Source organism: Eretmochelys imbricata, chromosome 19, assembly GCF_965152235.1.
Source record: "Eretmochelys imbricata isolate rEreImb1 chromosome 19, rEreImb1.hap1, whole genome shotgun sequence".
Lineage (NCBI taxonomy): Eukaryota > Metazoa > Chordata > Testudines > Cheloniidae > Eretmochelys > Eretmochelys imbricata.
Genome location: NC_135590.1, coordinates 5228575 through 5253301, shown reverse-complemented (window position 1 = coordinate 5253301; position 24727 = coordinate 5228575). Strand labels below are relative to the sequence as shown.

The 24727-nt window shown below is 47.3% G+C and overlaps 1 protein-coding gene across 1 annotated transcript in view; it reads right to left on the bottom strand.

Annotated features, from left to right (window-relative positions):
• Positions 1-17393: 17393 nt before the first annotated feature.
• CSMD2 (CUB and Sushi multiple domains 2) overlaps positions 17394-24727 on the bottom strand; it is a 536402-nt gene continuing 529068 nt past the window's right edge. The window contains exons 68-70 of the mRNA XM_077837745.1: positions 23363-23450; positions 19358-19496; positions 17394-17553 (exon numbers count right to left, since the gene is read on the bottom strand). Of these exons, the coding sequence (XP_077693871.1) occupies positions 17394-17553; positions 19358-19496; positions 23363-23450 (387 nt within the window). The remainder of the gene's footprint in view (positions 17554-19357; positions 19497-23362; positions 23451-24727) is intronic.

The window sequence follows — 24727 nt, the reverse complement described above, 5'->3', positions numbered from 1 at the left end:
CTAATGAACTGAGAGTAAATCCTCTTACAGAAACCTGCCTTCCAAACCTGCCAAGAAAGAGAGAAGTGGGGATGAAAAGTCAGGACCAATATGTTGCACTATAGTGTGATTAGCTGAAGCCCCACCTCTGAAAGCCACTGGCTGAGTCATGCATTTTCCCCATCTAATCCCAGAAGCCAACAGATGCCAACGGTTTGATCCAGCTCCAACTCACTTTAATGGATCAGGTCTTAACACCCTGCATAGTGATGCAGGACTTTTCTGTTGCCACCCCCTCAGGACTGCTGTTAAACCATTGCATTAAAAAATTCAGGTTATTTGCTGCTGAATCATGCTGGCAGGTGGGTCCAATTAAATCCAACCAGGACGTCAGGGAGTGGGAATGTCTCTCGAGTTCAGAAGAGGAACCCTAGGGACAGCTGAGCGCAGAGAAGCAGCTTAGGCTGGTGTTCCTGTTTATGTTTGTGGGCTACCAGTAAAACCAAATCCCAGCAAGAGGGTGAGTCTGGGCCATATGTCCAAGACTGTGCACTGATATTGATCGGTCTATTCACACCCCCATTGCACATGTTCATGGGGCTGTGAAACCTCATATCCATAGAGCTATGGACATTAGAGATGGAAGAGATTGATTGGTTCTTGTCTGTTCTCCTCTGTCAGAGCAGGATGATCTGTTCTCCAAGGCTTTGGCCAATTTTAAGCAACCCAAGCAACGGGGCTTCTGCTACTTTCCTTGGGGAAGAGTATTCCATAGGCAGATTTCAGTGTGAGGAAACTTAGCAGCAGGTTGTTGCTAATGAGGCTCTGCAAGTCTGAAAGCTCCCTCTACAAATGAATGAAGAGCAGTTCTTATCACCCCCACAGAGACCTGCATGAAGACTTCAGTCTCTTATAATGGCATAGTACGGTATCCTATGGGACCTCATTTGGCCAGTGCTCAGAGGATAGCTGAGTGTGAGTTGGGTGTCTAACTCCCCTTGGGCTCCAGCCAAGATGTCCCAGTTGCTACTTGATAGTTTTAAAGGTGTTTCTTTAAATCTTAAAATATTCAAAAATACCAGGCCAGGTGCATGCGGGGGATGGTAGTTTAAATAACTTCTGTTTAAAAAGCAAATATTCTGAACATGACAAGTACTTCCAGCTCGGAGACTAACTCCAGTATGCTAATGATTCCTAGCTCCAAGGATTCACTATTGCCTGTCCAAATCCCATGTGTATACAGCAGGGGTGGGAACTCCCGGCGCAAGAGAGGGAGTAGGGGAAGCAAAGGGGTGGCAAAACATGGAGGCTGAAAAATGTTAGCTCTGATCCAACATGCTTTAACCCTGAAAAACCCAGCTCAGAGCCTGCTACCATAGCTAGACCACCACCAACCAGGTCATACTCCTCACCGGCAGATATGGGAAGTGAACAAGAATGTTTCTCTGAGGATCTAAGCTGGAATAGTGTGCAACAATGGCCCATTCTGGAAGTCTTTAAATCAATCCTGCATCAGGATTCGGCAGTTCTCCTCCAGCGGTGCCCTCCCAGATCCAACAGGACTATTGTTAGTTCCCTGAAATGCAAAGCAAAAAGACAGACTGCTCTCAGCATGTGATGGATGGTCTCTACCAAACTTCAGCACAGTCAGGTCCTTGGCGTAAACCATCTGCTGAAATCTTCATAGACAAAGGAAGCTGGGAGTTACTGCCTTTGACTGCTGGCCTTATTCCAGGTGAGCAAACTAGCTAGAGGAGGAATAAATGAAGTGAGAGACACGTAAAGTACCCTCTGATTTGGAAGAAACAAATAGAAAGTTAAAGGAAAACCACAGGGTGAGTTAAACTTGTATCCAGAGAAGTCAGCATGGGTGGAGCGGAAGAAGGCAGCAGGATATCAAAGGCAACATAATGCCCTTTTAAAAACAAATTTCACCAATGGAAGCCAAGATGCAAGCTAATTGCAGTCAATCAATAGCAAGAGGAAAGCAAGGAGGGATTGAAGAGAGAATGCCAGGCCCATTCAAGCAAATTGGGGCAGCCAGGGTCAAAATGCTAGACCAAGAAAGTAGCCTTTGAAGGGACAGAAAAGAGGAATAGCAATGTGTTCTGGAAAGCAGCCCAATTTTGCAAGGTGCAGCACCCTCAACTCCCAGTGGGAGGCACTCCGCCCCTCACAGGATTGGAGTTCTATGTCTGGTGCCGAGTTTGTTGGAAGGAAGCTGGGTAGGGGACCTGGAGCCCAAATTCACAGCTTATTGCTCCAGTCACCACCGCCAGGATTCAGGAATCCTGTTCCCAGACCCCTGTTCTAACCACTATACCCCACGCTTCTCCCAGAGTTGCGAATAGAAACAAAGGGTCCTGACTTCCAGGCCCCAGTTCTAACTACAAGGCCACACTCGAAACTAGAAGTAAGAATAGAATCCAGATTCTTGTGCCTCTGTGCTAACCTCTCCGCCCAATTCACCTCCTAGAGTTGGGACTGGAGCCAATGAATCTTATTCCCAGCGCCCCCGCCCCCAACCCATCCCTACTCCCCGTGTTGTACACCCCTTTGTTAGTTTTGAAAGCATATTCTGGCAGGAGTGAGGTATCATAGTGACAGCTCCCAGCAGGGGAATGATCACTTCTTCTTGGCAGGGACCGATCTGTCCCAGGTGCACTGCTTCCCCTTACAGAGGAGCAGTAACTAAATGAATTGTTCCTCCTGGAGGCAGCCCATGGAGTACAGCATTGTGCCAGCAGCCTGGTGCATACCAGGAACCCCGGATCTCGAAGCAGGGAGGAGAGAGGCTTCCCCCAGTATAAAGTGAAAATGATCTATTCTACAACAGGCACTTTCTTCCCGAGTCACTGCCTGGGGCTTTTAGCTTTTTCTTGCCTGCCAAACAATCCATCCTCTTTCCAGCAGGGAGCTATTGGCTTGGGACGGAGACAGGAAGGAGGGTGGACGACGGAAGTTGGCGCATTGAGGGACAAAGAAACAGGTAAAGAGGGCGGGAGGCAGAGAGAGCAAGGGGCAGAGAGATATTCTGAGAAGAAAAGCAAAGAAAGGGCCAGATTCTCAGCTTCTGTCAATGGTGCTTGGCCAGTTTGCACCAGCTGCCCCTCCTTCTTTGGGGATTGGTATCTTGGCCGCCATTTCCCTCCGAGGTCTAAACTGTCTCTACAGCCAGGCAAAGGGCAGAGTTAAGGTCAGGGTGCGATTTCCCTGCAGTGCCCCCTGTCGACTGCCCACTGCTCGGTGGGACAGAGCGAAGGAGGTGATTTCCCTACAGAGCTCCCTGCCCAGTGTAACAGGACAAAGTCTGAGCTTAGGGGAAATGCCAGTTTCCAGGTGGTGGGATGGCTTCTTGTGCCTTCTTTGCTTCCCTAAGTGATAAGAGAGACTGAAAATACATGCAAACTAAAAAACTGAATGGGAGGAACAAAAGGTCTCCCTTCCCCCTCCTGTCATTTTGATTCTATCCTGTCTTGGGTCTCTCCTGTTTGTTGCCCCCTCCCCTCCCATGGGGGACTCACATCTAAGGGGCCTGGGGATTAGATGTAAAAGGTTCGCTTGTAAAAAAGCAATCCTTCTGTTTTGATCTCACAGGTGATCAACTCTAGAGAAATTGCTTTTCTCTTCTATCCTGAGCGTCCATGACCTGGAGTGAGGCTGAATTCTGGGCGAGAGGGGAATGGAAACCAATTGACAGGACGGGATTGCTGGATTTGGCTAAGCAATTGACTCATTTTATTTTAGTCCTCAGCTACCCCACTCCTCTCTCGCCATCCCTCCCGCACACAACCTCAAACAACTTTTAACCCCTTCTTCTCCGAGGAAAATCTTGTCTCTATTGACTGAATTTCTGTTGTAGGTTTTATTGTGCCGTGACTCATCACACTCCTTAAGAAGCTTTGTGTGTAAGGGCATGGTCTGGGGAACTCAGGAGCCCTGGGTTCAATTCCTGGCTCTGATGGACTCCCTGTCTGACCTTGACCGAGTCATTTAATCTCTCTCTGCCTCAGTTCCCCCATCTGTCCACTGGGTATTTGGTTGCCTTGTCTATTGAGCTTGCAAGCAATTTGGGGCAGGGAATGTGTCTTATTACATACAGCACCTAGCACAGTGGGGCCCGGATCCCACACAGGATCTATAGGCACTACTGGAATAGAAATAATAAGAATTGTACTGACACAACAACCATTCAGAATCCTCCTCTAACCTCCCCCGAGGCCTCCAACTCTTTGCTGTTCTCCAGATGAATCCGTTTCACAGTAGCAATTCCAGTTAGGCCACCCACATGGCTCTGGTTAGCGTCACTGTGAGCACCTGGCTTTGCTCTCAGAGTGCTGTTGGCATGTGGGATTTTCTTGGCTTGAGAGATAATTGGTCAATCGGGGGGATGGAACCTGTTCCTCCAGGGGCTCTATAGCTACCTCCACTCTGCTGGGCTGCAGCCAGCCCCTCACCTGCAAGAACATAATTCCCACTGGGGAAAAGGTCTCCCCTACATATTCTTTCCTGTGGGGCTCCCTGGACTGCAGGCTATAGAGAGAACACCTGAGGCTGCAATTTGTTGGGTCTACATGAGGAAGTGTGAGCAAAGGCTGTAACCGCTGGACCAGCTACCATCCGAATACCCCACATCCAGGCATGCCTAGCTCCCCGCCCTTCACCTCAGCCCCCTAGGTGCAGATGGGCTTGAGTAGACCAGACATCCCCCATCTACTTCCCCTCCCTGCCTGCTTCCCTCAGACATCTGTTCCCTGAGCAGAATGCGGGTCACGAACACACAGGCTAGATGGGTTGTCATGACCTCCAGGATGGGGGCTGTGGATTGGCACCCCAGTGCCATGCGTGAAAAGGACTGAGATGTGCCAGGACTTTCCTTTGGCTTATTCTTGGCTCAGCACGGCACCTGCCCCTCTCCAAAAGCTGCCAGGAAGTGCCAGCATTAAGAAATCCGACCAAGAAAGAGGCAGCAGGCCTGGTGCCAGACTCAGTGTGGTGTGCAGGTGACGGAGAGACAGTGAGCAGAAGCATGAAGGAACTCACCGGTCTTTGCTTTCCGTTTGGAGCAAAAGGTAAAGGTAAGAAGGCAAATATCTCAAAATATCTCGGCCTGGATGGCCCCTTATTGCCAGAACCAACCCCGGAAGGGAATCCTCCATAGACAAGTCATCTCTCCATGAACCGGGCAGGGGATCTACCTTTTGTGGGGCGGGAAGGAAGAAATTTACAGCAATGGGCTTAATGCAAACCTGCCACTGGGATTTACTGCTCCTCAAACGGCTTTCCCACAAGGAAAGGGCAATCTTTTTGCTGCACCTTTTGACAGCTGCATAAATAGAATAGTAAGAAGTCACTAGTGATTCTGGATGCCTGACAGAAGACGCCCTGAAGGGTCTGATTTGCACGGGGGAGAGATTACAGGGCGAAATTTGCTTGTCTACACAGCAAAGTTGTACAGGCTTAATTTGAGGTGCGATATTAAACTAATTTAGTTAAACTGGTGCCTAAGGCTGCATGGACACTTACTTAAAAACCAGGTTTATTTAGTTTATTTAAGTTTAAATTTGCAGTGCTGCCTACAAAAAAACCCCCACCCAAACGTGACAATAGATGCGCAGCAGGTGGGCTGATCTGCTGCCCGTCCTGCTGACCAGCACCAGCTTGTTCTGTATGTCTGCATTTGAGCTGGAGGATATAATTTGCAGCTCTGGAAGACATACCCGCACTAGCTCTGATCAGAGCTAGCGAGCTAAAAATAAGTGTCCCCGCAGTTGTGTGAGGCCCAGGGGCCAGGGCACAATCTTGTTCAAGACCCTAGGCACATACTTGGGCAGCTAGCCCCTTCCACCACGCCACTTCTATTTTTAGGGTGCTGTCTGCTCAAGGTGGGAATTTGACCATCCAGCTCAAATGTAGATAAATGCATCCTTGTTTCCTACCACAGTGCAAATAATAACAATACACAAGGCCTAAGTGGCTTGCCTAAAGTCATGCAAGAAGCCTTTGTCAAAGCCAGGAACTGCACCCAGGTCTTCAGGATGAGTCGCCTTTATGTAGCCCTGGCAGTGCAAAGGGCCTTAAAGTGGGTGTGAATGGAGCCCCCAAGCCCCAGCCTCAGTGTCCTGGCTCCCAGCCATGTGTCATGCCTGTCTACCTTTCCCTGCAGGGCGATCCAAACTGCGGAGATGCAGGCTGGAGAAGGAGGGACATAAGATCACATGGCGACGATCCAGCTGAAAGGAGTGTGCAGTTTCCCAGGAGCATGGGCGCCTTTCCGTGTCTGATTTTCCCTCTGGGAGTCAAACGATTCCCTTATTATAGATAATGCAGACTCGCCAGGAGCAAATGACTCAGGCCGGTTAGCCGGTGGAACTGAATTACTGTGGCTGAACCGAAGGCAGCAACAGGTTTATAGGGTTTCTTTGTAACTGCTTTGTTTCATCTTCCTTGCCCAGGCTGGGAGGAGGGCGTCCTGGGCCTGTGATCAAAATGGGAATGTTAAAAGGCTCCGTGCTTGTAAAAGCCCAGGTCAGAGGCAGGCTCTGTACAGGCAGGAGATGTATAAGGTGTCCCCCCAAAAACGACCCTGTTGATTATTTAGACCTCAAAAGTGCTAGCCATGGAAAGTAGCCAGCCAGGTATGGTCTCTTCCCCAAGGAATGGGCAGGCTCGCTGCTGTGGAATCCTTACCTGCAGTCCTCCCACTATTCCAGCCCTATGACCCCCCCACCAGCTCTGCTGGTGCCCCCCAGTCCTGCTCTGCAGCTTACTCCAGCTTTGCAGATGTTTTCAATCAACTGCCCCCCTGATATTCCAGCCTTGGGCCCCTCTCTCCCACAGATCTCTCAACCCTGCCCTATGTCATCTCTATTCCATCCGTTTGCGTCACCTCTCCCCTCGGTGTGAAGGAGACACTTACCAGCCCAGACGGCACTCGAGCGAGAGGCATTTCCTTGTTCCAGAGCCCCCAAACGCACACAAAAAAGCATTGCAGCCATGATACAATCCAAGCCAAAAGGAAAGTAGCTTCCCTTTCTACGGGGCCTTTCATTCAATGGGATCCCGCTGTGCTTTGCGCAGAGACAGATAATTTCGCCTACTCACCACCTGAGTGCAGCCACTTCTGGGGGATGTCAGCCATTCTAAGAGGGCCGCTCCTCAGGACAGGAATTGATGAGGGCCACGTCCCGGTGACACTGCGGCAGCAATTAACGAGGGAGGAATAGCACTGCCCAGGTTGGACTTTTTGTCCCTGACACCAGTGTTAGATCTTGACAGGAGAGCACAGAATATTTAACGTCCACAAATGGTCAGTTCTTGGTTTGACATCTCACCTGAAAGAAACCTCAGCAGCACAGCACCGCTCCCCCGTGGCCCCCCAAACACTTTGGGGTAGGGAAGTGCCCACCTCGTGAGTCAACTACATTGCTCCCCGAAACAAGGCCTCCCACAGAACTGCACTGAGGTCAGTACTGACTCCATGAGAAGAGCGCCCCCTACGGACTCACCCACACTACTGCCTGCACCCATTTCTCCATGAAGCTCACCCGTCCGAGTGCTACCCAGGACCTTACCCTGCTGAGCTGGGAGGCTGGTTTGACCACAGGGCCTAGAAACTGATTGGCTTTTTGCTCTTACCAGCTGGCTGCAGACTTACAGCCTTTCCCGTCTCAGTGCACTGGGAGAAGCCCAGCCTGCTGCACCTGCCATCCTGCAGCAGACATTAGGAGAGAGACACCGAGTCCCATCTCCGGGGCCTGGACTTGCCATGGGTATATTCTGTATGGACAGCAGCAGAGCCTCTCACTGGGACTGTCATGGGCTGCTTCCACTCCCAGCCAAGCTGAGCCATGCAAAGCTTGTGCCGTCTCAGGAGCCTTTTGCACATCTGAATCAAGCCAGAGAGGCTGCAGCTGGCAGTTTTCTGCATTGTCCCCGATCACGTGCAGAGAATTGGAGGGCTTTTATTTGAGAGACAGCCTTAAAAAAAATAATTCCAGACTGCTCAATTTCCTGCCCAAATTCAAGGGGTTGTTTGCCCACAGAGATGCCGTTCAGGTCTGAATTTTCCCACCTCACAGTTCACCCCCTGTTCTGTTCTCAGTCATATATCAGGCACTGCTGGTCGCAGTCTGGAAACAGACACACATTCAACTGCTGTAAGGATTCTGCAGAAAGGCTCTCACTCTAGAGGTCAGTATTTCCCAAACGGCCGGTCCAGACCCCCCAGTGCTTGCAGGCAGGTTCAAGGTGAGGAGGAGAGGGCAGCTGGGCCAAACCTGAGTAATGCTATGAACCCATGTGACAGGTGGCAAAGCCTGGAGCATGGAGCTGGGACTAGCCCTGTGCAACAGGAGGCCACTTCTGTGGGGTGAGTGTGGGCTGGGCTTGCTCTCCAAACACCTCCCACCTCCTGTCAGACTATGACACAGACCTCTTTACTCCCCACCCCCCCACCACACACTCACAACCCCAAAACTCCTCTCCCTGTCCAACATCAGCACAGATATTACCTGGCATGTCAGCACATGGAACATAGGAGCAAGATTTTTGTTCCCTTCCTGAATGGACTTGGCATTTGCATTAACTCGCTCTGCTGAAATGCCATGAGTGCTCAGAAAGCACCCCGAGGGGCTGTTGCTGCTACAGGCTGTTTGCTACCAGTCATGAGATTAAAACCCACCTGTGGGCCATTCAATTACCAGTGGAAAAGAAATAATGTCTTTGGCCACTGCGTGAAGAAGAGGAAGAGAAGAGCTGGGAGAACAAGGTGTTAATCCAGCTGGGGCGGTTTCCAGCCCGGGACCCAGCCCAGCCATTGTCAGGAGCTCACTTTGGGGGCTCATGGTTAGAAATGTAATACCTCAGCAAACAGCTTTCTGAAGCAATTCTGGGGCTGGGTGGACTGAACCATGTTGGCAGGGACATGGGGCTTTTTCTTCCAGGCTGCTCAGTACAGCAATTAAATTGCTAATTTGTTTTTCTGCTGAGCCTTTCTCCAGGGGGCACAGGGATTAAAGTTGTGCACTGTCACAGATGTCTCACTTTATGGTCTTGATTTCATACCGGGAAATGGTTTATTTAGCGTTCTGCCTTGGGGTGTGGAGGAAAGACGTGGGCTGGGGGTAGAAGAGGAAATGCCTTCTCTACCTACCCATATTTGCCCTCTGTGCATTATTCTTCCTGACTTAAACTGCTGAGGAACATTGCAGCGTGTTGTTGAACAGCTGCCGTGCTCCTTCCCAGAGGGGGCTGCATTCCAATGGTTGGCCGACGTGATCCATGAATATGTGGTTTGCAGATGCTTCGGGATCCCTTCCAAATGCAAAGCACTACATCAAAACAAGTTATTCTCCATTTGGGCCATGATAATGGGCAGAAGTGCCTGCCTACAAACTAAAAGAGGTGGTTTTTTAAGCACTGCTAATAACACACGGGTGCCACATATACAACCCTAGGAAAATTCCCTGGGTGTCAGCTAAGACTATGCTGAACATGGCTTAAAGTCACGATTAGACTAAAAAAAAGCCCATGATCAGGGTGCTTTTTGGAAACCGTGGTTAAAAATATGCTCAATTTATGAAAAAAATCTATGGGCCTATAACTTTCCCATATGCACCCAGTTAGGCATAAAATTCCCCATTTATATTCCCATCCAGCTCTGAAAATCACACACAGGAGCATTTTAGTCCTCATGAGCCTGATTGTCTGAGGAGATGAGCCCCCACAGCTCCAATTCACAGCAACATGTGTTCAGCACTATCCCTAGACAAAGAAACAGTAAAATAGTTTGTAAATATTTTGGAACCCCCCCACCCCCTAATTTTGCAAAAGATTAAAACACTTCAAACCAGCTAAACTGGAAAAAAAATCCGATGAAAGATTTTGTTGATATTTTGGGTTCTCTTTTCTGCCAAATTTTCGATGAAAAATTGGGTTGAAAAGTCAAAATAGTTCAATCAACTCTTCTCAACCCTTCTAAAAATCCGGCCAAATACGCATGGCAAGGCTGAGTCTGCTGCGTAGTAACTAAGACCCCTCCCTCCTTCCGATAGGCACAAACTTGTGGCACAGGGCAGCATGGCCAACGTTTTAGTTCTGTGTCGTTTAACTGCATACTCTGTGCTTTAGGGACCAAGTTTGGCGAATGCTTCCTGGTCCAACCAGCATGGCTCCCTTCAATATCCAGAGTGCTATTAATTCCCATAAAACCATGGTATAGTTGTAGACTGAACAACAGTCCCTCTACCCAAATCAGGACTAAAACGACGGTTCTAACACTTTGCTCTCCTTTGACACAGTTTTACCAACAATCGGAGTTTGCTGTTGTCCAGAAAGCACCTTCAGTCTCACAAACACCTTGTGAGGTCGGCGAGCAATATCGAAGGATCATTTCATTTGCCACTAAAACTGCAGCCACTGCTTCGGTGAGGCTCAGCACAGCAATGCCATGCAATGGTCTAGGGTCTCAAGTGAAGAGCGACCCATCCGGCTGAAACTGCAGGTCGACTTGGGGGAGGAAGAATGTGGGTTTTCTAATAATTTGGCCAGGACATAAAATTCTAAAACTCTGATCTACATGTCCTATGGGATCTTCACTGAGCACCAGCTGTCAGCAGGATCTTTACTTGGTCTTCACATCACTGAGGAGCACAAACCAATTGACCCCCATGCCCACCTAGCCCTATGCTACGGCACGGACTCCAACGGAAAATGTCTATCAGCGCCAATGGGGCATTTGAAGGTAACCAATAATTGCTGAGCCAGATGAGAACGCAGCTTCCCCAGTGGAGGGTGAAGTCCTGCAGCTGTCTCCTGTCCAGAGGAATAACTGTGCTAAGGAGCTGATTTCATTTCACAACCTCTCACTTACTTGCCACACCTAGCCCCACTTTCTTCTCTTTTGTTTTACTGACCACACTGAAGGGCGAGGGGCTCTTCACGTGAGAGGGGGAACACAGGCCCCCGCTCTTCTGATTGGGAACAGGGTGGATGAATCAAGGAGGTGTCAGATTTAAATCCATCGCTTTTCATCCAGCAGCTCCTGCAGCTCCTCCTAATTTCTAGGCCAAGCTCCACAACTGGAGTAATTCACTACAGCTGTTAGCTGTCATAAACGAGCATAGGATCTAGCCCTCTTTCTTTCTATAACCTCCCCGAATCCCCCATCTGCTTCCCCTCCCCCATGGATGAAATATCAACAGCTTGCTAATGAAAACCAAAAAAGGTCAGGGTTACAGGTGGCATATCATCCCACCCTGTTAGCAGAGCAATTGGAGAGAGAGGAATCAGTTTGTTGGATCAGTTTAGCTCCTTGCCCGTGAATCTGCTGCAAGCCAGGAAGCACGGACTGAATCCAGACTGGGGAGGTCTTCCAAGGATTCCTGATGTCTGCTGGCTGTGGTAGGAGAGACTAGTATGTGAAGTGGGAGGGGGAAAGGGTCTTGTCCCTTTCCCGCCTTTTGCTCCTATTGTTCACTTTATGGGTCTGTGAACATGGTGCTCAGGAAGGCAAAGGAATAAGGGCATTCTGAAGAGCCGGGCATAGAGCAAGAAAGGTGGCTGGCATAAGTGTCCTCCTTTTTCCTTTACTGTCCCTCTGCCAATGCAGCTCAGTCAGATCGACAGTGCCCTTCTAAGCCAGCCCTTGGCTTCTCCCCCAGCTCTGCCAACACATCTTTTGAACCCCACTGCTATTCCAGTCCTGGGCACTCTCTACCTTTGCATCTAACTCCCACTCTGCCGCATTCCCTGCAAGGCCAGTCTTGGGTTTCCCCTCCTCAGCTTTGTCAATACTGTTCAGTTCTGACCTGCAGCCTTTCCCCCACTCCCATTCTAGATTAGAACTTCATGAAGGAAAGACAGCAAAGATTCAGTACAGCAACGAGACTCCTCTGTGCTCTCAGCCCATCCATATCTAGGTTTATCTACAGGCTGTCTGAAACCTCCTGCTCTCAGGAGATGTGGAGAGGTTCCGTGGTTGGTGTCCATAGCCTCTGTTCTCAGGAGATATGTAGAGGCCTTTCCCAGCTTTTGTGGCTGGTGTTTATAGCCTCTTTGCAGAGTAGAATGAGGAGATCCTTGGAAGCATATGAAAAAATGCCAGGAAAATGTAAGAAAAGCAATGCAAAAATTTATATTTTATTTTAATTCAAAAATTTAAAATAGCTTTCAAATTCAGTAAAGTATGCCTGGACACAATGAGAAGCCTCATATACAGAGACAGATAAATTAAATGGAATATACTGCAGACAAGCCAAGTGTATGTATAGATTACATATTTACAATTTTTTAATGTAAACCATATTTATACATTGTATTACATTTACAAAAAAGCCAATCTTCCACTACTGTTTACTACAATAATGAAAAAAAAAACCCATTTACATTGTGTCTTTTTTTAACTGTACAAACTTTTGTTTCATAAAAATATATCTCTGTACAAAAGAGGGATTTTTTTCTTTCTTTCTTTTTTTTTTCTTTTAAACATAATGCAAGTCCGATGGGCACAAGAATGAAAAAAATATGTCACATTTCATGACCCGGCCAGCTTGCAAAAAAATGGGGCAGTACCACCCTTGAACTGTTGCATGAACAGCAATGAAAACTGGTACCTAATTGGTTGAAAGCAGCTAGTGCTGTGTTTAAATAGAGCCACAGTTCGTCCTGCCATGCTATTAAAAGACATCTGGTGGATTCTAAACCTCTATGTATTTCCTGTACTGATGCATTATCTCAACAAATCATAAAGGCTGAGAAGTAGAATGTGGGGCCCTTAATTCTTTTGTTAACGGAGCTTGCTCTGTGTGTGTGTGTGTGTGCGTGTGTGTACCACTGCCCTCTACTGAACAGAATCAGAACTGCTCAAATATGTGTCATATATCCCGTCCTGCTCACAGCTGCCGAAGATTCTAATTTAGGCCAAGTGGCAAGGGGTCTGTATGCTGGAAGCAGGAGGAAGTCATTTCTGTCCCCACTGTTGGTCTGAAGTTCTGAAGCAGAATAGTAAGTGTGAAGGTCAAGACGGCTGCCAATTTGATACAATAATTATCAGCAGAGCATGAATGATTGCAAGAGGATGCTCTCTTGCTAAATGCACAGTTCTCCTTCTTGGGGAGCTGGGTCCTCACACTGTACCATGGGGTTGCTAAAAAGGATAGGAATAATGCTCTGTGCAATCAGCCAGGGATCTTATTTGGCTAAACTAGTGGCTGGGATAATGGAGGGAGACCAGAGAGAGGTCTCGAATCTTCAAATCTGAAGCTGGTCACCCATTTGCAGGCAAAATTAAAATCCCTGGGCTGATCCTTATCTTGGTTACACCGGTGTAAATGGGAGACAACTCCTTTGAGCTCACAGGAGTTACTCCACATTGACACGTGGGCAAAGGCAAGAAGCTGGCCCTGTGGCTATGATACTGACTGCTGCAGCATACTTCAGTCACATGCTGTGGTGTTCTTTTCTTATATTTCTGTCTATCTCAATTTGCAATTGGATCCAGACCCTCTATCAATCCACACAAGTGGGACAGGGATGGAATGGGGACAATAACCCACAAAATCTTTGCTTTAGAGGGAGCTCCTCATCACCACTTTAATCCCCACTTAAAAGGGAACTCCCCCTCTCCCAGTAGCACCAGGATGCTGTCTTAGCCTCATCAGTGCATTTGGTATGACCTGTTGCTAGTGTCCTGCTGGGGGAGCTGCTCTTTGTCAGCATGGGCCCACTACCCAAACTGGCAAGGAGCAATATATGAGCAGCCCCTGGCACCTGAATGGCATGTCACTGGCATCCATTGCAGGATTGGTGCCTTGGTTTTTCAGAGATTCCAAGGCCAGACGGGACCACTGTGATCATCTCGTCTGACCTCCTGTAGAACGCAGGCCAGAGACCTGCTCCAAGTAATTCCTAGGGCAGATCTGTTAGAAAAACAGGCCCTCTTCCTTTAAAAAATTGCCAGTGATGGAGAATCTACCACAACCCTCGCTAAGCTGTTCCAGTAGTGACTCACTCGCACTCTTGAAAAGGTATGCCTGTTTTCTAATTTGAATGTGTGTGTAACTTCAACGTCCAGTCTTTGGGCCGTGCTTTGAATATGCACACCTACACAAACACACACGCATGCATACACGCGTCTCTTCCAAATCAATCTGAGCAGCAGGATTCTGGGTTCGCAACTGGCCTTTTTTTGCAGGCTGACTGTTCAGCAACTAGGCTATAGATCACTGCTTATTGTAAGACAGCTGTCTAAATAATAGATAGATGTAAATATAAATATATATACCTCCAGTAAAGGGGAAAGCAAAGAAAAGATCTACCACGTGGTTTTAATCAGACAGAAACCTAGACAGTATTAGACAGGGGAAAGATACTGTTTAAAACCAAATTTAAATGTAAATAAGACCTTTTAAGTTTTGTTTCCTCTTCAGTAACAAAAAGCTGCTTCTTTGAAGTTCATTTGACACACACTGTTAAGCGGTCGGCTCACGGTGTGATAAAACGGCATGGTTACTTTCTCTGATTTCAGCCCTGTCGAAGGAAGTTAGGTTCTCAAACCAAACAGAATTAAATCCCGAATCAAAACCTAAGTCCCTTTATTAGAGCTGATCAGTCTCATCACCAAAGCGTCATTCTTTGAAGGGAGCAATAACAATATCAAGTAGTCTTATCTGCTTTCACTGTGGTCAAAACAACCTTTTGGCCTCTGAGAAAAACAGCCAGCAGCACTGCATTTGAAATTAAAGCCCTTATTGTGTTGCCCTGTGGAGGATCAATATGGAAAGGGCAAAGGTTTCTGAACTCACTAGGGGAAAAAGTTATCTGTGTTGGTAGGGTCTATTTTGGAAAAGAAGTTTTATTTTTTTTCTGTCCCCCTAAATTTTTGTTTGTGTAAAGAGTTACAGAAGATTAGCAATCATTAACCACCGGGACAGGGGGGAAAAAGAATCACTGGTTGAGAGATTCAATTCCTATTGGCCCCATGGTGACCGCTGAGATTTCAGGGAAAGGATGCTGAAATTAGCAGCAGCAGCAGAAGAAAACAAAGGAAAATCAATAAGGAGGGAAAAAAAGAGTTTCCTTCTCTCTAACAAAAGAAAAAAAAAAACCTTGTTCAGGACTTTTACAGCACTAAAAGCCCTTGCCAAAAAACAAAACAAAAATCAACAAATAAACCAATTATCTCTCCCTTCCAGAAGTCAGAGGTCTCAGTTACACCATATGCATTTTGTGCCACGCTACCTGTGTCCATCCCTTTGCCAGGAAAGCTTTTTCCCAAAAGCAATGGGGTGCTGGTTTCACAGAAGCCCCCAACAACTGTTTCCTCCACTAGAAAAGACCTCGCCAGGCATTAATTGCTTCTCTTGAGATAATGAACAGCAGGTTGGCAAGGCAATTTAGAAGGAGATCACCTGCCTTCTAAGGCTCAGCAGCTGGGCACTGTCTGATTTCTGAGCAGCAACACTGGGATCTTGAAGTTGGCCAGGAGGAATTGGAAGTGGCTCAATGGCGGGGAAAAGGAAAGGTTCTCCCGAGCTGTGCTGGAGGAGACACTTTGGTTGGCTTGATTATCCACTGCAAGACGTGGTGGGTGGGTGAAGATGAGGAGGATGGATGACAGCCTAGCAGGCTCTCTCTGGAGTAACTCAAAGTCCAACAAAGGAGCAGCAGCTTCTCCACAGCCTCAGCGTGATTGGGGTAGGGAAGATAATGACCGAAGACAAATGAGGTGAAACACAATCATCAACAGGACACCTGCCCCTTGAGAATTCTGGGGCAGTGGGGGAGGAAAGGAGAGACAGAAAGAGAGAGAGCGAAAGGAGAAAGTTATTATTAAGACATGCAAAAACCAGAGAACCAGGGGCAGTTTCACTATCTTTCTGAGGCTAGGGCTACGCAAGAAACTTTTGCTGATGTAGCAATGCCGGGTGGGGATGCAACTTATGCTGGAAAAATTAAGTCCTTTTGCTGGTGTAACCTATGTTGATCGTCAAACCGGTCTAAGATATACCAGCAAAAGCACTTTTTTGTGATATTTTCTAGTGTATACTTGGCCTAAGATATACCTTATCTTGCTCCCATAATATGTGAGCACCTCACCATTTGTAATGTATTTACCCTCCCATCCCCACCTCCACCCCCTATGTCATAGGGCAAGGCTATGATTCCCACTGTATAGATGGAGAACTGAGGCACAGAGAAGCTAAGTGACTTGACCGTGGTCACAAAAGAAGTCAGTGGCAGAGCAGACCTGAAGCCAGTTTTTCCAAGTCTCAGGCTCCTGCCCATACTACTGGGCCACCTTGCTCCTCTCCTCCCACTGTGCACAAGGCAGTGTCAGAAACAGCATCATGGCCTCTGCTTAAAGATGGAACCAAACTGCAGTGATGAGATCCAGTGTTTGAATGTTTGGATCTAGGGTGTTGGGGACTATCTCAAATCTCTTCCCCTGTATAACAACCTGGTGTATCTGCCTGCCAGTGATGGGTTCCCAAACATTTGAGATCAAGCACCGGAGTGGACTGACTGAACCTGTCGCTACTTCCCTTAACAAAAGCTGAGATGAGTCACAGATCTGACTGTAATAACTTTCTAACTGTTAGGTGCTTATCTGGGCCCCACCACCACGGCATCTGAGCACAATCTTGCAATGTATTTATCCTGCCCCTAGCAGGTAGAGCAGGGCTATTATCCTTATTGTACAGAGGGAACTGAGGCAGGGAGAGGCTCAGTGAGTTGCCCAAGGTCACACAGAAAGTCTGTGCCAGAGCCAGGAATCCAGTCCTGATCTCCTGAGTTCCAATTCAGTGCCTTCACCGCAAGGCTAGTCACGCTTCCCGAATTCCCAAGAGACTAGAACTCAGGCCTCCTGCTGCAACCACTAGGCGAGATTCCCTGCCTGTAATTTTTTATTTTTATGAAGGGAATGATTCCATTTTGAATTTTGGACTCACTTGCCACCCCTCACGCCTCGCACCACCACCAGGTGTCTGTTCTCCTCACTGGCGGGAAAAGGGCAGAGGAGGAAAATGAGGGGTGAGCATGTGCCTCTTGGGGGGGAGGTTGGACTTAGAATTCCAAAAGATGTCAATTAAATGTTAGTTTTTCACAGGCAAACAGGGGTCTGCCTGTGAATGGATGCCCATTTCAGTCCAACTAACAGCACGGCACTTGAGTTGAAGTAAAAGCGAGGCTCTGTATAAACTGCATGTGTGGATTACAGTGGGTCAGTTTAGACAGACAGTGGTCACCATTAAAGAGACCCTATTTATAATAACATTGGCATTTTAATGGTGACTGCTGCAGCCCGGCTGGGCCAACGAGATAGATGGAGGTAGACCGATCTGCGGGTGCCTTCAACAGCCTAGTATCAAAGTATTTTCTTTTCTCACACTCACCGCACGAGAGGATGAGTGCTATACCGCCGTGCACACGGTGCTGACAGTGAAATCCGCCTCGTTGGCCATGATGTCCGTGGGCTGTAGGTTTCGGTCGTACATAGGGTTTTCAAACGTTGCTCGGACATTGGTGTTTTCATGGCCGGCGTAACCGTTGAATGGTACTTTTGGTCTTCTCCTGCAGGGTGCCAGAAACAGAATCCAAAGAGATCACAGCTAGTTCCTCACGATATCTGGCTTGTGACCATTTCTCCCAGCTTGGATGCTGAGCCAAAATGACACTGAAAGGACTCAGAGATGAGCCTGGGAACTTAAATTAAATAGTGTCTGCTGGATGCTAAAAACCATGGACATAACAGAAACCCTGGTTTTATGGCTCGTTACAACAATTTGTAACACACCCCACTGCCAGCTAACTCTCCATTATCCTATGACAGCAGAGGTGTTTATTGCCTACTTCATTTTAAGTGGTCTCCTACAGTATATGTGAACCTCTTGTGCTTAACAATCTGTCCCACCTTGTATTTAGCTTAGACATTCTGGTTAACCACCGCAGACCTGAAGAAGAGCTCTCTGAATTTCAAAAGCTAGTCCCTTCCAATAAAAGTTGGTCCAATGAAAGATATTACCTCACCCACCTAGTCTCACTGAAAGATATGAATGATGAATAATGAATTCACTACACTTGAGCAGGGTCAGATGTGCCCATATGGCCTGCAGGATATCTATGGTGCTTCCTTAGTTGGATCAATATTACCTCATTGGTGGTGCCCCAATGGCATTAAGCAGGAATGGAGGGCCAGATGCTTAGTGGGTGTAAATCAGCATAACTCCATTGACTTGCATAGAGCTGCACTGATTTACACCAGCTGAGGATCTGGCCCTGAATCGCGAGCAGGACAGGTCTATAAAAGAGGTCTGGCTATCTGATCGGGACTTGAGGTTTTTCAGAGACACCCAATTGCCTGCTGCAAGGCAAAACAAGACTAAACTCTCCCATCCACCACATTGTTCATCTTGTTCTTTTCAAGACAAAGAGTTGTGAGGAAATAGTAATGGATCCAAACCAAAAAAAACAATGGAAGGTGAAATCTGTTTGCAGGCTGCTGAGCCTGCAAGGTCATCCTGAAAGGTGCCAAGCAACTGGGACTTCCACTGTCCCCAGCTGGAGTTGTGGGTAATTCAACTACGCTTAACCAGGCCAGGTTCTCAAGCATTCAGTGACACAAGTTCCCACTGCTGCGTCTCGGTTCACAGTAGGGGTAGGACTCATCCCCGGGTGGTGTGCAGGACTAGCATTACCAAGATGTAAATATCTGTCGTTTGCGTAAAGCCAGCGAGCAATTATGTTCAGGTCACTAGCATATGGACTGAGGGGGAGACATTCCAAAGCACCCAAGATGATGAGCAGCACAAATCCCACCAGCATTCTCTGAGACTTGGGCTTCTAAACCGCTTCAGTACTTTTGACAATCTCACCCTTAGCTTTCCTATCATTGCAATGCTCAGATTCCCAAAGGCATCATTAACATAGATTGGCCATCCTAGACCAGACCATGGGGCAGGCAAGTCCTGTATCGTATCTCCTGCAGTGACCAACATACATGAAATTTCAAACCAAAGCAACAACTCTCACTGTAAAGCACCAATCCTGAGAAAAAAAATTCTTTGCAACACCGGCAGGATCAGTCTTAAACTCTGAAGCATGAGATGTGCTTGCCTTATCTAATCTGGCATTGCTATAAATCTTCTTAGAAGTTGTTAAATTACCCAGTTCTTTGCAAATATGCTGCTACAGTATTTCCTCACCTTACCAACCACATCAGAAAGCAGAACTATCAGGAGTTCTCTTAAGCTAAGCTTGGAAATATTAATATTCCCCTCAGCACCTAGCTCTTTTCGATCCCATTTTCTCCATACATTGCCCCTCACAGCCCAGCAATGAAACAGGTTTTTTTAATCGCTTCGCTCCTGAAACCTACCTGTGTTTGTAGAGATAAAGCACAAACCCTGCAATAATCAGGGCTATGAAAGGCACAAGAATGGCAGCTGCCACAGAACTGCTGTTTGATGCAAAATGATGTCCTATTGATTCTGGATCATTTTCAATCATGCTGATGTCTGAAACACAACAAAAGTAAATACATTTAAACCACAGCTGCTGGGAACTGGGGTTTGCTCAAGTTATGCTAGAACAAGTTCATTCCATGCTTCAGCGTAAAGGTAATTTAAAGTTTTGGATTCATATACAGGCTGGACTGCAGCTACCGTACAATGCATAATGTTGCCTAGTTTGAGGTTTCAACACTGACTTCATGGTTAAAAAAACCAAACCACACAGCAAAGATCTAAGTAAAGTAAAAATACGAACACCAGAATGCTGACGTGTCAGTGCCTAAAGGCAGGGTTCTCAGGGGAATGCCCAAAGGTACCAATCACGGCACCCGACACAGGCGAGAGGGAACATTTTCTAATGCACCTCAGTGATTTAGGCTAAGTCCCATTTTCAAAAGTGACTTAGGCACTTAGGAATTGCAATCCCATTGACTGCTCAGACTCCTAAGTGCCTACGTCTCTCCTGAAAACGAGATTTAGGTGCTTTCTGTAAATCATACCCTAAATGCAATTGGAAGCCAATGGGACTTAGGCTCCTAAATCATTTAGACATGTAGGATAATATTTTCAAAAGTGCTAAGTGCCAGGTGTGCCTTCAAAATTTAAACTCCCATTTGAAAAGAGGGCTGTTCGTTTCGGTGCCTCGCATTAGCACCAGAGCTTTGAAAATCCCAGCCTGAAAACATTAAGAAGAATCAGTGGTGTCTCTCAAACCATTTTCTGTACTCTCTAAAGTACTTCTCTGGCACCCACAACTGTAGCATCTGAGCACCTCACAACCTTTAATGAATTTATCCTCACCTACCCCTGTGAGGCAGGGCAGGGCTATGAACTGCTTTTTAATCATTATCTGAGGCACAGAGAGGCTAAGGCCTAGATCCTCAGAGATACTTGGGCTCCCATTTTTCACTGATTTCAATGGGAGTTCGGAACCTAAATGCCTTTGAGGATTTGGGCTTAAGTAACTTGCCCAAGGTCACACAGGAGGTCTGTGGCAGAGGAGGGAATTGAACCAGGTCTCCCAAGTCTCCGGCTGGCACCCAACCTACTGTCAAAGGAGTATTTTGTTAAATGAATAAAGTAGAAAAAAGTCTAAAAGTAAAGGCCTCTATTTTCTAAAGCAACTAGTGACTCTGGGAGCCTCAAGTTCAGGGGGTGAACGGGAAGCAGCAAAAAGGGCTTGGTTTTCAGAGGAAGGGGTGTTTCCTAAGAGCCCCTCCAAAGTTCCCCTCAGGAGCCAGTTTGACCTGTGCCCTCAACACCAATCTGCCAGTCACTGCTTATTAACGTCTCTCCTGGGTTTGGCTGGGGAGCAAGTGGAGGGAACTGAATGCAACACATTTACTTTCAGAGAGAGCTGGCACCTGGCCATGGAAATAAACTGCAGAGTTTTCGAAGCGCTGGCTTAACGCTGCTCTGTACATAAAACAGCGATGAAAATTGCTGTAGCTTGTTTTTAAAAAAAAGAGAGAAAGGAAATAGCTGATACCCTCGAACCAAAGTTTTGAAGGAAACCTGGTCCAGAAACAATCCTGCTTCATCATTCGACTGTCTCCTCGCCCCCACCGGGGAACTGTCTGACAAGAACTGCTTTGGTTGACCTGTTCGCGGAGGACTTTGCACAATGCCCCTGGACTGGTTGTGTCCCGAGGGCAGGCTTTTATTTCTGAAGGATCTCCCAGCACACTTAGGGCTGAGACCTTAAGGGCAGGCAGTCTGTTTGTCTCTCTCTTATATAGATCCCTTAGGGGGAAGGGTATAGCCTGCTCAGAAAAGAATGGGCTTCTAAAAGGAGCCAAGGAGATATACAACCATAAATAAAATTGCCCTGATTTTCAGAGGCACGGGGCTGTTGGAATACCCACGGCAATCAACAGGCGCTGCAGGTACTCAGGGTAAAATTTTGAGAAGTACCTAAGTTATTCAGGAGCCACTAAAAGTCAACAGCACTTGGACTCCTAAGTCAGGCACTTCTGAAAATGTTACCCTTCATTCTCAATGCCTTTGGAAAACCAAGTCACCTTTCCAGGTGCCTCAATATGGATTTAGGTAACTCATGTTAAGCATGAACATTTGAAAACACTGGCATCAAGTTTTAGTCTCAAACATCACCTGCTGTGGGCTGGTGCACAGAAACTATACCCCCAAATTTTCAAGAGACAAGTTTCACCCCAGAGGTAGCTGCATTTCAGTGGTGGGAGGAGTGATTTCTGTTATGGGCCCATCTCTAATGCATAGCATGAGTCTATGTATAGTGTGTAAAGTCCTTTGGGTGTTTGTGGAAGGACAGGTGCTCCGTGTAAATGCAAGATAATAAAATTGGCATATTACAATAAAAGTAAGAACCCCTTTGTAAACTTTCCTTAACGTTTTACTGACGGAGCCCTCTGGACATACGACACCAGAAAGGAGCCAACTAGCATCTGCATGGAGCACTTGTACTCAGGGAAAATACAGAGAACTATAATGAACAAACAGCACTCGGGTCTCCTGAGCGTGGTGTAGTAAGAGGTGAGAGGCTGCACATGTCTCCAGTACCGCTCATGTTCCCTGGGCCCCCATGTTAGTGCTGGCCCGCTAGCAACTGGGTGATTGCAGACAGGGGCGGAACAGGAACAGTGGGGCGGCTGCTTATGTTGTCATGCACGGCGCTGCAGTAACAGCAGGCTAATCATACCTCAGATACTAGCAAGCAACAGCTGATGGAAAACCTAAGAGTCAGTTCTCTAGCAGGTAGTGTTCTGAAAAGACTCCAGTTCTATCTGCTGTACCCGGGTACTGCAAAGGCCCCCACCACTACAGGACATTAACATGTCAGAAATAGTCCTGACTGTGTCCTCAGAACACCCCCACGAGGCAGGAAAGTAATTTCACCCCCTTTAGACAGATGCGGGAACCGAGGCACAGAAAGGTGGCGTGGCTTGCCCAAGGCTGGACAGTGACAGAGCCACGCCTCAGGGCTGTCGGCTGCCAGTCCAGTCCTCAATCCATTGAACTTCACTCCCTGGGCTGCGTGGCCAGGTTGTGAAGGTAGCATGATTTCTGGCTGGCAGTGGGGAGTTTTGCTATTGCTTCCAATATAGCCAAGATTTCATCCACAGGAGTCTTGGCTCCAGTCTCTTACTCTAACAACTAGACCACATGGCTTGTCTTTCCCTTTGGCTTCATGATCGATATTTATCTTTCTGCTACCCTTAAAGAGGTGTGTTTTGCCCTCATTGACTCTGCCAATCCCCCTGCCATAGGGAAAGCTACCGCCTTACGCCGTGGATGTAAGGGGACGCCGACACTGGAAAGAAGGAGTGTTCTGAACCTGGGCACAACTCAGGTTACAATAGCAGTGAAAACATGGCAACAACTTTTAACTCAGGTTAGCAGCACAAGTGAAAGCCTGCAGGGAAGCCTGGCTTCCAACTCAAGCTGCTAACCTGAGTTAAAAGAGGAGTTTCCATGTCTCCACTGCTATTTTAACCTGAGTAAGCTAACCTGAGTTAAGAACATACTTTTTTTTTTTTGGAAAGGCTAGACATCCTTTGCATGAAATCACCAACGCAGAGGTCAGTCCTTGCTTCAGGAGCAAGCCTACTTGCCTTGAGAGTAAGGGACGAGGCACGGATGTTTAAAAGATGGACAGATCCAACAGCCAAAGCAGCGAGGAATATTGGGCCAGATCCTCAGCTGGTATAAAATAAGTGCAACTCCACTAGCATCAGTTGGATTAAGCCAATTTACACCACGTGAAGATAGGGCCCAGTATATTTGAAAACCAAAATGCAGGAATGGTCAAACTCTTCATGTTTCCAAACTTTCACCAGTGCCGAAATCCAGCTTAAACCATCTGGACATTGAGATAATAATAAAATAAAATTTACCGAGTCTCTGAAGGCCAAACTGCCCAAACCCTTTGCCGCGTACAAAGCCCTGGTATACAAAAGTGCCGCTTGACGACTCAGACGAGACCTGTAATCGTGGGAGCCCAAATAAATCATATTTACAATGGCATCTCAAAAATTCATCGCATCTTACTGCAGATGTAACACAACCCTGTGGTGAGGCCATAAATCTGTTCAAAGCACAGTGTGCGGCAAAGGCCTGGACACATTTACTCACACAAAGATCAACTTAGCTAAACAGCCGATATTAACATTAATGATATGCTTGGTTAACATTAGAAGCGTGGCCACATACAAATGACACTCTCTCCTGTTCAATGTATATTCTTTCTGAGGGTGAAATTCACCCCCGTGCCACATGGGGAGCACAGACATAATTTCAATCGAAGCCTTATTTTGAAGTTCAAGAGGTGTAAAGGTCCTATGCTGGCCCTTTGCACAGGGGTGAAATCTAATCTTAGCATTTTCAGCAGCTGACTTCATTGCCAAAACCAGTGGGTTGTTCCTGTTGGTCTTGCAGAGCCAACCCAGCTTTGGGTGAATGAGCGGAGTCTATTCTGCTTTGGCTAGCAATTGCCAGCTAAAGTTTCAGACTGCAGAACATTTATAGTGAGGAGAGGAGATGCAGAAAGGACCCAACGTGATTCTCGGATGCCAGATGGAGTCTGTAGCAATGGCAGCTCGAAACATAATCCTGTGACATGTAAAATGAACGAATTTACTGCGGTAGCTATTGAGAGAATGGAAGCCCGCCATGGATTTTCTCGGTAGTCTTGCTCTACTCTCTCACTGCATAGAATACTGGCATCCAGCGAGACGGATGCCCCACTGGATGTCCTGAAGGCCTGCAAAGTGCTTGTTTGTTAGGAGGTTCTAGCTGAAGGTGCAGAGTGGCACTAAACAACCGACTGTTGAGTCTGCCCTAAAACAAGACCAGCAAAGTACCCAGACCCTTGGAATGCGCCGTTTGACGCAGCACATGAAGTTTAGGACTTGGCTCCCAACAGCAGCTTGAGAAATGCAGCAGCTGGATTTTACCCGAGACGCCACATTAGCCACCTGTTTACGAGCAGAACTTGCTTCGTCTTTGCAATCTCTTCCAAGTTTACGCATAGCATTAATTTAGTTCAATTGCACAGAAAGCTGAAAGCATTTAAAAAAAACAAACAAACCCCGAACAACCCAACAACTTGTCCCTTGGGGGGGCCGGGGGGAGAATCTTGTTTGTAATGACTGCTGCACACACTGCAGATAACAGAGGTAGCCAGAGCTAAGGCTGCATCTGGTCATGGGTCAGTCAGATGAAGCCTCCTCCTAAGCTCCAGGAGGCCTCTGAGGCGCAAG